Source organism: Lepus europaeus, chromosome 5, assembly GCF_033115175.1.
Source record: "Lepus europaeus isolate LE1 chromosome 5, mLepTim1.pri, whole genome shotgun sequence".
Taxonomy (NCBI): Eukaryota; Metazoa; Chordata; class Mammalia; order Lagomorpha; family Leporidae; genus Lepus; species Lepus europaeus.
Genome location: NC_084831.1, coordinates 8340259 through 8352536, shown reverse-complemented (window position 1 = coordinate 8352536; position 12278 = coordinate 8340259). Strand labels below are relative to the sequence as shown.

At 61.5% G+C, this 12278-nt stretch overlaps 1 protein-coding gene across 1 annotated transcript in view; it reads right to left on the bottom strand.

Moving 5' to 3' along the window:
- Positions 1–1249: 1249 nt before the first annotated feature.
- TNFRSF1B (TNF receptor superfamily member 1B) overlaps positions 1250–12278 on the bottom strand; it is a 29410-nt gene continuing 18381 nt past the window's right edge. The window contains exons 4-10 of the mRNA XM_062190457.1: positions 12033–12182; positions 11504–11597; positions 11011–11243; positions 9747–9824; positions 9227–9261; positions 7283–7490; positions 1250–2119 (exon numbers count right to left, since the gene is read on the bottom strand). Coding sequence (XP_062046441.1) covers positions 1851–2119; positions 7283–7490; positions 9227–9261; positions 9747–9824; positions 11011–11243; positions 11504–11597; positions 12033–12182 — 1067 coding nt within the window. The 3' untranslated portion in view covers positions 1250–1850. The remainder of the gene's footprint in view (positions 2120–7282; positions 7491–9226; positions 9262–9746; positions 9825–11010; positions 11244–11503; positions 11598–12032; positions 12183–12278) is intronic.

The window sequence follows — 12278 nt, the reverse complement described above, 5'->3', positions numbered from 1 at the left end:
CCTATACACATAGATACTATTTCTTACAGCGAGCTGTCTCTGGCTCGCGTGCCCTTTGTCTCTGGGATGCCCTGCCTCACCTGGGGCCTCGACAGAGTCCCCCTCCCTGAAGAAGCTCCCACAAGACACGACCCCTGGCCCAGCAGCCAGAGCTGTCGGGAATAAAGTTTTCTTTACAAATGACCCCGGTTTGTGATCAGATACGGCAATGGAAAACAGGCTGAGACAGAAGCGGGATGACTGGTCAGATCTAAAACCTTTACTCCCTGGCTTTTTTCAAACATTAGTTTCCCAAGCCCTGGTGTGGGGCGTGAGTGGCTAAGCGGCAGGGAGTGGGGGGCATGGGCATCAGTCCAGGGCCCAGAGGCTGGGGGCTCCATCACTCCCGGACCCTAAAATTATTAAGAATGAAGCCTGCCGCACCGAGGGAGCGACAGCGGGCCAGGAGCGACAGCAGGCGAGGGGGCGCTCATCAGAGGCAGCTGCAGCTGGGGGTCCTCGAGGGCCCAACAGAGCACAGCCCCGCCAGACTGCACTGGCTGTGACCCCCTCTTCCCCGCACACTGGTGGCAGGCCAGCAGGACCCTGGGCAGACCCCAGGCAGCACCAGGGATCCACGCGTAAAACAAACAAAAGGTTTATTGATAAGCAGGAGTGATGTCCAGCATGCAGTGCAAGCTCTCACTGTCTTGGATTCAACCCAAGCCTGGTAAACACTCCCAGAGGAGGCTCCTTCCAATGCCGGACTGCCCGGCTCTGCTCAGCCACGCGGAGGAAGCCCGAGGCCCTCCCAGGACTGTCCACCAGGGGGCAGACGAGCTCCACCGCCAAGCAGAGCCCAGGGTCGGCAGAGACCAGACCAGTGGGCTCTGACATCTTGATTCCAGGGTGGAAAACCCTCCTTGTCTCCATGGTAATGGCTCGGCTCTCCCACTTCCCATGGTTCAGCTGCCAAGTTCAAGTCCAGTAGAATTTTTCAACAAGGGACCTACATACCTGAGTTGGAGCTGGCCCAAAGCCCCTTCCCTCCAGAACCTGGTCAAGGCCATTGGCAGGGCCCGGGCACATTTGCTGGTGGGGAGGGGCCGTGACCTTGGTGAGGAAGACTCCTTTGGCTAAACCATTGGCTTCAGCTGTTCCAGGACACAGCCGCGGGGGGGGGGGGGTGGGGGGGGGTGGGGTGGGGGTGCACGCCATAGAGGCAGGAGGAAGTTGCAGGCTGAGGTAGGTGGGGAGAGATGTCCCCCCCCCCCCCCCCCCCCGCAGCTCTCCAGTTCCTGGAATTTCCTGCTAGCAGCAGGTGAGGCCTTGGAAAGGCTCGCAGGGCAGCCAGGGAGGAGGGGCTGGAGCCGGGGGTGCGCGGGGGTGAAGGCCAAAGGCAGAGGACACAGATGGGGGCGAGGCGCTGGCGTGGGCGGCTCGGGTGCCGCAGGGCACTCGCTTCTGCTTTGGTCCTCGCATTGCCACGTGCTAACGGTGGAAGACTTCCGGCTGGGACGGTGGTTCTCACTCCCAAGTGCAGGGGTAGGAGCTGGCAGTGGCGACATTTGGAGGTGGTGCTTCCCACGGGCCGTCCCCACGCGCGGGAGTGCTGTCCTTTCTCCACCCCAGCCAGCCCAGGGGGAGGGGAGGACACTCGCACCTCCTGAGGGCCAAGGCCAGGGCAGGGCCAGGAGTGGACAAAAGCCACTGCAGGTCCCAGAAGCCAAGTCTGCAGGTCCAGCTCGGTGCGGCCACCGAGGGGCAGGGACTCACCCCAAGCTGTCTGTCACACGTGGCCATGCCCCTTCCCATGGTGGCTCCGACAGGGCCAGCCCACCTCGGCGGTGACACGGCCCACACCGGCCTGGTTAGCTAGGCTTCCCAACGGCGTCAGGCATGCGGAGTGGCAGGGACTTCTCCGGGCTCTGCAGCAGAGTCTCGGAGGCCCCCAGGTGGGACTGCAGGGGGCACTCCTCCTTGGAGAAGGGCACCTGCTCGTCCACCACGGGGCTGGTGTCTGTGTCCTCCCCCATGGAGCTGGCCTGGGAGGCGCAGGGCGAGCCGTGGTCGGAGCCGCTGTAGACGTTCACGATGCACGTGACATTGACCTGGGTCCCATGGCCACCGGGCGAGGACTCTGTTGGCACAGGAACGGGATGGGGGAGATTAATGAGGAGGGGGCTAAAGGGGCAGATGTCTTCAGGGTCTGTCTGCTGCCCAGGGGGCAGAGGAAGACACAGAGGGACCAGCTTCGTGGCACAGTGGCTCAGGCCCTCCGCTTGAGCATCCTGTATTGGAGCGCTGGCTCAAGTTCCAGTCATCCCAGGGGTGGGAGGAGCCAATGCCACAGAGCTGGGGAGGAACATCTCCTCCCAAGACAAGCTGGGTGGGAGTCTGCGTCACGGCACACTCGCCCCGCCCGGGGCTGAGCCGCTTTCCCCGGCTGCCGCAGGGCCTGCCGGTCCCAGCCCCCGCTGACAGCGGTCATTGGCACGTTTCCTGCATGGCACAGGAGAGCCACGAGCAGGGCCACCTCCCGTCTGTGAAGTTCAGACGTCAGCCCTGAAGCTGTCTGCGCTCTTCCCATGCCCCTTTTCCCCACGGAGAGCTCCTCTGGTGTTACAAGTCTGGGGCTCCCGCGTGGGGTCTGCAACCCTTTGCCTCATCTCCCAGGCTGGGCTGGGATGCCCCGTGTTTGCAGCCTGACGAGTCCAGCTTTGGTGCCCACTCTGCCTCCATCGTCTTGGCCAAGCCATCTAACTTCCCGGAGCCTCAGTGTGCTCAGCTGTAAAATGGGTACAAGGACCTTGCCCATCTCCTTGTAGGCAAAGAGGGCCTTGTCTTGTTCACTGCTGTATCTCGGGAGCCTGTGCCGCTCCCAGAGACCAGAGCCAGGGCTGAGCGCCAGCTGCAGCTCCCGACCACCCACGGAGCAGGCAGCGCAGACCCCACTCCTGACTGTGCCCCTCCTCACTGCGTTCCCCTCACCGCCACCTTCCCCACTGCTTGGGCCCAGAGCCTGGGGCCCCTCTGTCACATGCCACAACCCATGCATCAGCAACTCTCAATTCCTGTCTTCTTTTTTTCTTTTTTCTTTTTTTCACAGGCAGAGTGGATAGAGAGAGAGAGGCAGAGAGAAAGGTCTTCCTTTTTGCCATTGGTTCACCCTCCAATGGCCGCTGCATCTCGCTGATCCGAAGCCAGGAGCCAGGTGCTTCTCCTGGTCTCCCATGCGGGTGCAGGGCCCAAAGACCTGGGCCATCCTCCACTGCCTTCCCGGGCCACAGCAGAGAGCTGGCCTGGAAGAGGGGCAACTGGGACAGAATCTGGCGCCCCAACCGGGACTAGAACCCGGTGTGATGGCGCCGCAAGGCGGAGGATTAGCCTGTTAAGCCATGGCGCCAGCTTCCTGTCTAACTTCTAAGGACAGCGCCAACTTCCCATCTGCCCTGCCACAGCCCGTGCAAGCCTCTGCCCATTTCCAGCAACCCCCCCCCAGCTCCCCACTGTGAATTAATACAAAGAGAACACATTCTATGCATTCCATAGGTCCAGTTCCAAGAAGAGGACCACCTGCTCTCCCTCCCCTGCTCCCATCAACCCCCTCCCTCCCTCCCCTCTCCTCACCAGTTTTTGCAAAGGCATAACTTTAGTCCTCAGAGGCCTAATCTGTCACTGATCATAACATTCAACAAGCGGAAAGGTAGGAAGACCACAGTTCCACGGGGGTATAAACAAGCTAAACCCGAGACCAAACCCCAAAGGGGCCGTTGCATTCCTGTCCTTCTGTATTCTGTTTCAGCTGCCACATTGCGGGGAAGCGTGTGACGCGTGTCTTTTCTGAGACTGGCAGAGCCCGCCCTTTAAAGCTGGGCAGATCACTCCCTTGGCTGCCCAGGAGTCCTCACTGCAGCCCATGAGGCCCTGCCCAGCCTTCTCCACCCTCCCCTGCTGCCCCAAGCTCTTAGCTGGGCTCCTGCCAGCCACACTCGCCTCCCTGCAGCTCCCGGAGCCCCAGGGCCTTTGCACGTTCTATCCTGGTCCCTCCACCGGGGGAGCTCTTCCCTTCTCACACGGCTCACCCTCTTCTGTCTCTCAGGCCTCGGCTCAGAGGTCCTGCCTCCAAGAAGCCTCCCTGGCTTCCCTCTTCAGACATCCCACCCATCATGCCTGGGGCCCTCCCCGCCTCGGTGAGCTCCAGGGCCCCTGGCTCCAGGGTCACTTACCGGTGGCTTGTGCACCAGACCCTGGCCCAGGAAGGTGGTGACGTGCCTGTCCCCCACCGTGTCCCTAGTGCCCCTCTCACGGGTAAAAACAAGCCTGCTTACTTCCTGCTGGTGGCAGTGGATTTAAGCAAATTGGCTGCCAACACTTAAAATCCCAGCCTTTACATTTTAAAAATATGGATTTCAGAGTGGGCGTCTGGCTTCCCTGAAGACTGGCTTGGCTTGGAGGTTACGATGCCGGTGTCTCATCAGTTTCCGGCTCCGGCTCCGGCTCCGGCTCCGGCTCCGGCCAGTGTGGACCCTGGGGGGCCGCGGCGATGGCTCGAGTGGTTGAGTTCCTGCCACCCACTCGGGAGAGCCAGATGGAGCTCCTGCCTCCAGGCTCCAGCCCCCGGCCACTGTGGGCATTTGGGGAGCGAACTGGAAGATGGGAGGTCTCTGTCTCTCCTCTCTCTGTCCCTCAGACAATTTTTTTAAGATTTATTTATTTTGTTATTTGAAAGAGTTAACACAGAGAAGGAGAGACAGAGAGAGAGAGAGAGAGTCTTCCATCTGCTGGTTCACTCCCCAGTTGGCCACAACAGCTGCAGCTGCACTGATCCAAAGCCAGGAGCCAGGAGCCCCCTCCAGGTCTCCCACTCTGGTGCAGGGACCCAAGCACTTGGGCCACCCTCTACTGCTTTCCCAGGCCATAGCAGAGAGCTGGATCAGAGGTGGAGCAGCTGGGTCTTGAACCAACGCCCATATGGGATGCTGGCACTGCAGGAGGTGGCTTTACCCACTATGCCACAGTGCCAGCCCCTCGAACAATCTTTTAAAGTCTGGATTTATGGCCTTAGGGTGGGATGTGGGCCGTCTGGCTGTGGTGGGCCCATGTCCCTGGAGCAGTTGGCAGGAGAGACTCAGGGGGCAGCACAGCCCACCTTCCCGCCCGGCCCCTGCAGCCTTGTTTTCTAACAGCTGGTGAGAAAGCAGATGATGCCATCAGTGGGGACATGGACATGAGAGGCCGGACACACAGCAGCCCCCCAAAGCCGGAGCTGCTGCCGCGGCCACCCCAGGGACCCGCTGGGTGTCCCGCAGCAACTGTTGGCTTCCCGGCTCTCCCCCAGCCCCGCCTCCCTCTGAGCCCAGGACCCTGGGGGACGGGACGGTGCTGGCGATCTGCTGTGCTCAGAACAGCCCCCAAACAGGGCAGAGGGCAGAGGGCTGAAAGAACAGGGCCGGAAAGAAATTTCCAGCCTGAGCCTCCGCCGCACCCAAATGTCACCCAAAGCCACTGTGGCCTTTGCACATGGTGAATGAGCCATCGCGGGGGCGGGGGGCGGACCGCGAAGGGACTGGGGTTGACACATGCCTGCCACAGAGAGAGTTGGGAGGGGCAGGAGGGAGAGAAGGGGAGAGCAGAGGCCAGGGAGGCAGGTGAGCAAACCAGGGGAGGGGAGGGAGGAGAATTCACGGTCAAGGTCCTTTCCAGGCCCAAGGAGAGGCCACACCACACACCAGGACAGGAACAGCTGACAAACCCGAAAAACAAATCTGAGAGTTGGACAAAGACCAAGAGCTTATTCTCAGGACGCAGTCATTCATTCCACAGGTGCCTAATGCATGCATTCATTCATTCCACTGCTATGTTCCGGGCATTGGCCTAGCTCTCCCTCGGGCTAGGGCGACGGGCATCCAGACATCGTGCCGCTGAGGGTGGGTGGGCAGGCCATTCGTGGGCAGCCAGGCGCCAGCTGGGAGAGGGTGATGTGGGCAGAGGGGCCGCCTGTGTGCAGCGGGGGAGGGCAGGGGCGGAGCGTGTGAGTGTGTGGAGGGGCGGCAGCAGCTGTCAGTCCTGGCCGGGCGGTGGCCCCGAGGGAGCCTGGTGCCACTCAGGTGCCAAGCAGAACCCCTGGTTCACAGCCCTGCCCAGGCGGTGCCATGCTCATCTCTCACTGAAGAAAAAAGAAAGGAAGGAAAGAAAGAAGGGAGGGAGGAAAATTTGCATCAGAGCAGCTGGGGGTGGGGGTAGATGCAGAATGACCCAAGGCCATGGTCTTTCCAGGAGGACTCAGTCCCAGCATGCAGGGGGAGAGGGGGAGATACAGGCCAGCAGCCTTGACCTCTGAGCTACAAAACAAACCCAAGGTAACCCCCGGATGTCTGGCCCCCTACCATGTGGGCCCAGCAGTGACACCTGTCACAGACCAGGTGCAGAGCAAAAAGCAGGCTGTGGAAGCAGGCAGGCACCCCCAGCCTGGGCCCGGGACCACCGGCTGCAGGGAGCGCACCCTGGGGGCTTCACTTCTCCATCTCTGACTCCAGGGCTTGCAGCCCGCCACCCAGGGGCGATTCCTGCCTGGCTCTTCACGTACTAGCCGTATGCCCTTGAACCAGCCAGGTAACCCATGGGGGCCTCCATCCCCCCTTCCGTGCGGTGGGAGAGCGACAGTCGCTACCACGCAAGTGCAGGGTGATGTTTTGCACAGAAAGGACTCAGCCTAGCGCTTGACGCACCATGCCCCGGCAGCAAGTAATCGCTATTACTGCGTTGGTGGTTATCCTCCGCGGCTGAGTGCAGGGACAGGGGAGCTGGTCCAGGCTGCTGAGGGAGACTGGGGGGGACAGACAATGCAGAGGCCAAGGCTGGAGAGCAAGCCAAGCGCAGGTGTGCAGTGAGGCCCTGGAGGAGATGGCGAAGGCAGAAGACAGGAAACACAGACGGCCCCCGACTTCCCATTTCTCAACGGTCCAACCGAGCGAAGCCACCTGCATTCGAAATCCCGCTGAAAACACTGGATTTGGCTCTTTTCTCCCACCCGCAGCATGCGGCCTGACCCCCTCTCCATGCCGGCAGCCGTGGTGAACGCAACCGCCAGTCACCCAGCAGTCCCGAGGGAGACAGGCAGGTGCAGCAGCTACAGCGCGCTGGGTTGCTAAGCCAGAACACGCGGTAGGTAGGTAGCTTAGGGCACTGAATGCGTTCTTTGTCTCCGGTGTTTTCTGCTTGCAATGGCATTAACAGGACACGACCCCATCCGAACTCCAAAAGGGGAAGGGATAAAGGCAGGTCTGCTCCCGTGTCTCACCTGGGCCCGTGCAGCTGGCCTGGGCTTCCCCGGACCCAGGAGCCTTCTCCACACCTGGTGCCGCCGGCTGGTTCCTGGTGGGCGCCCTCCTGTCCGTGGCGCTGGCCGAACTCTCCAGGGAGCTGCTGCTGGAGCTCGGCGCCGTGGTCAGCAGGTGCTGCTGCTCGAGGCCAGGTGCACTCCGGGCTTTATCGGCAGGCAGGTGAGGCTGGGGGAGCGGGAGAGCGCGGTCAGTCCAGCCGCCCCTCCCCACCACCTGCCGGCCCCTCCGCTGGCAGCTGAGTGGCTCATATTCAGAGACTGCCAACTCGGTGAAGGGAGAGGGGAGGCCACATTCACACCCACGGTGCTGGGCAGCACCTGGGCTCTACAGCACGCCTCGGAGGGGACACTTGTTGTGCAGGCCCCCAGGCAGCAATTGCCCCTGCCATTGTCACTGATCTGAGGCTGGAAATATGTATGGCAGGACAAAGAGAACTGGGCTGGGAGTCCAGAAACACTGCTGTGTGACCTCGGGCAAGCCACTTTCCCTCTCTGTGTCGCTTGTCTTGTCAGCAAACCCAGCAGCTGAAAGCAGCCTACCTGATTTCAGAAGCCCTGGTTCAACCCAGGCACTGAGCCCCCCACCCCCGAGCTGAGCTTTTCCCCAGCGCAGGAGTTGTCCTTGGAGGGTGAGTCTGCTCCCTGTCCCCGGAGGCACTGGACAACATCTGGGGGCAGCTGTGGCTGTCATTACGTGGGTGGGGGTACTGCTGGCACCCAGTGAACGGAGGCTGGCAGCTAGCAATGCACAGGACAAGCGCCCAGAACAATCGGCCATCTAACCCCAAACGTCCAGGGCTCGAGACGCCTGCTCTCATGGGACAGGGAGAGAAGGCTTTCTCTTAGAGAAAGTGGGCAGAGGAAAAGCAAACCATGCCCTGCCTGTGGGGTGTAAGGGGACACCCCCTCCTCCATAGAGGCCGGGGCGCGAGGCCCCTTTCCCGCTTCTCTTGCGGCAAAGAGTGCACGCACGGGACACGGCCCTGGCCAAGGAGCTGACAGCCATGTACCCAGGGCTCCTGCTGATACAGGCACTATGGTCATTTGCTCCCTTCCTCTGGCCTCAGCCCTAGAGGTCATGTAATGAAGTGATGTCGGGGCCGGTGCTGTGGCATAGTGGGTAAAGCCGCCACCTACAGTGCCAGCATCCCATACGGGCACCATTTCGAGTCCTGGCTGCTCCACTTCCGATCCAGCTCTCTACTGTGGCCTGGGAAAGCAGTGGAAGATGGCCCAAGTCCTGGGGCCCCTGCACCCACGTGGGAGACCCGGAAGAAGCTCCCAGTTCCTGGCGTCGAATCAGTCATCTAGAGTGGATCAGAGGATGCAAGACCCCCCCCCCTCCCTCTCTCCCTCTCTCTGCCTCTGCCGAGTGCCTTCCTGGCGGAGCAGGCACAAAACGCTCGGATACAGCGTCGCTGACCTGTTTCCCACCCAATTCCTTCCTAGTCCCAGCTTTACAAACCAGAGCAAAGCTGAGCTGCTTCGATGGAAGTGGGGGCGGGACCTACACCCCAAACCCCAGAGCGACTTCCCCGGGCCCCCTGTGGAGCACCAGGGTACCCCAGAGCCTGGCGTGCAGACTGTGGTCCGTGAGGACGTGCTCCGCAAACAACACAGCATAGCGGCGCGAGCTGGGCGGAGCCGGCAGGAGCCACGAGCGGTTTCACGCATGCCCAAGTGTGAGCTGTGAGTGCCTGACCACGTGACACTCTGAGTCCTTGACCTCTAACACCACCAAGTCCCCTCCTCTCTCTCTCTCTCTCTTGGCATTTCACACCTACAGGTCCCTATGACTCACCCTTGGCCTCACATTGCCACCACCGCCACCGACCCTGAACAGACCCACCTACAGCAGGGAGGAGCCCTGGGGCGGAGGGAGGAGGGGCGCGGGACACTCACCGCCTTGGCTTCTCTCTGCAGGCAGGGCAGCTTCCCTACAAAGGGGACAGAGGGGACAAGTCAGGAAGCGTGACTTCCCAGGGCACTGCCCAAGCCCAGCCATGGAGTCGGCCCAGCCAGGGGCAAGCAATCGCCTTCCAGACAAGACCTGTAGAAGCCGGCACCCAACTCCTGAGCGGGGCCCCTGCCCCCGCCAATCGCTGGCCCCACCCTTGCTCGTACTGTGCCCTCTGCTTTGGGGGTCCTCTTTTCACTGCACACCCTCCATGGGTCAGAGGCCACTGCTCCAGGAGGCCTGAGTCCCCCCACCCCTGCCCCGGCTCCCTGGATAGGAATCCTGACCCTGACAACCCAACTCTGGGACAACCCCGACCACATCTTGCCGAGAGCAGCTAAGCTGGCGGAAGTGCCTGCCACCCAGACTCGGTGCACACACCCAGGCCCATCACTGCCCGGCCGGACCAACAGGTGATGCCCAGCAAAGGTTCCCGAAGGAAAGCAGGAAGGAATGGGGTCTCACTTTTCTTCTGGGACAGGATGACGATGTTCACCAGTCCTATCATGAGCAGGCCTAAGACTGTCACACCCACAATCAGTCCTAGGAAAAAAAGGGGGGGATCAGTTGAGACTCTGTCCTCAAAGCATCTAAGACCCTAAGTCAAAGCATCACATTCTTATTCTTCTTATTATTTTTTTTTGCCAGGCAGAGTTAGACAGTGAGAGTCCACTGCCCTCCTGGGCCACAGCAGAGAGCTGGACTGGAAGAGGAGCAACTGGGACAGAATCCGGCGCCCCGACCAGGACTAGAACCCGGGGTGCCAGCACCGCAGGTGGAGGATTAGCCTAGTGAGCCACAGCGCCAGCCGAAGCATCCCATTATTAACAAATGACCCTGAGATGCGCAGTCAAGGAGAACAGAGAGGCCCATTTCCAAACCCCCAGTAGCTGGCTGATGGGCAGGATCTATGATACCGAAGTCCCGTATGTGCCTCGCCAGGCCCCAGCCATGATACTTGAGTGTGTGGCTAACACAGAACTTGTTGGTCCGTGAGCACTGACCAAGACCACCAAGCTGTATGAGGGGCAGTGCAAAGTCAGTCTGCAAACCTGGCAATGAAAAGGTAGACACCAACATGGCCTGGGCCGAAACTCCAGCAAGAGCAGCAGGCACTTTATCCCCGAGTGCGGAGGGACACACTGTTCAACTGAAGGCTCAGCTAAAGACTCTTAGCCCCCCAGGGGTGGATTGGCCCCTCGATTAAAGAGGGGGGGATAGGGGGGGAGAGAGAAGGAGGGCCGGAGGGAGGGAGAGACTCAAACAGCTGCAAAAAGCAAACTCAAACACTGCAGGGGTCAGGCACGTAAGTCGCTGACCCAAGGTGGCTGGGCTGTTGCTGGTGAGGGGCAGGCCCAGGCCAGAGTGTCTTAGATCCTGGTGCCAAGCGAACACGTTAGTGGGCCAGACAGAGGCCAAGGGCCCCCAGTTTGAGACCTCTGGCCTGACACCGTCCTAGCCCAGAAAGGAAGCCGGGAGGTGAGCTGGCTGAGCCTGCAGTCTTCTCAGGCGACCGGGTGCGCCGGAAATGCAGCCTGGAGAATATGTCCACCTGAGGCCAAACCTGGCCCCATCTCTGCTCATCCAGGAACTCGGGGCCAGCGCCAAGCCATGGGAGGAGCCGGTCTCACCACCACCTGTACCCCAGGACACAGCACAGGGTCCAGCCCCAGGGGACTCTGGGGAAGACAACGTGGGGTGAGTGTTGGGGGAGCCCTCTGTGACTTACCCACGGGAAGAGAGATGCTGTCTGTGCGGAGCCCCTCAGTCGGGGGGCTGGGGCCCATTGGGAGCAGGAAGGAGGGCTCTGTGCTGGGCCCCGGCGTTGGTCCCACGTGTTGGGATGTCATGGACGCTGGCCGGGGCGTGCGGGCTGCCCCCAGGGCCACCCTTGGGGGTGGGGACACAGACGCACAGACTGCATCCGCACTCGCATTGCCAGGGACGGCCACCAAGTGACAGCTGCAGGGAGGAGGCGGCTTGGTCAGGTGACAAGGGCACAGCGGGGGACGGGGAGGGGCGAGGAGTGAGTCTATGTGCCAGGCCCTCTGTCGGGACCGCCCGCTACACCCCACCCCGTCTGGACTCCCCAGGGCACAGCGCCTGCTCACTGTGGTCAGAGACAGCAGGCCGGGCCCTGGACACAGCTGCTCTATGTCGCGGATCCCACAGCCGCCCGGGGACAGCACCCTCCCCCTGCCATCAGGGGCACAGCCACTCACGTCCGGTGGGGCCTGCAAGTATCCGTGGATGAGGTCGTGTCAGAGAATGTCCCTGGGGTGCAGGGGGCGCAGACCACGTCCCATGCTGCCGTCCCTTCAAGGGAAAAGTGAGAGACTGAAGACAACTCGGCCGTGCTGGGGGACGGGTGAGCCTCGGCCCTGGAGCTGGGGGAGGTCTGCGGGCCCGAGGACCTCTGTCGGCTCCGCTAACAGGCACACACATGTACACACGCACGCACATGCACACACGCACACGCAGCCAAACTCCAGGGTTCTATGGATGCATCACCCAACGCTCCAGCAGCTTACGGCTTGGTCTGATCCCTCTTGGATCCCCACCCAGGCCCTGGTACACAGTAGGTGCCTAATCAGGAGTGCTAGAGGAAAGAATGGATGATAGGCGGGGGCGGGCGGATGGGCAGAAGCACCTGGCCACCGCTGACAGTGTTCCCAGGCTGGGCTGACGGGTTGATGCCCACGAAGGAGAGCCCCAGGGGGTCCCCAGGGACCACTGCCGCAGCCCCAGTACCTTGCTTGGCAACACCGAAGCCAGGGCGGCACTTGCGCAGTGGCGCACACAGCCGGCAGCCTTCCTGCCTCCCCAGCATGCAGTACCAGCCTCGCCCGCAGGTGCAGATCCGGTTCTGTTTCCTGGTGCAGGCTTGGATTTCTACTTGGTCTGGGGGAGCGAGAGGACAGTCCAGGGTCATTCCTGCCTTTGCCAGGCCCACTCTGCCCTCCCAGCCAATCTGGAAGCCTCAGAAAGGACCAATGG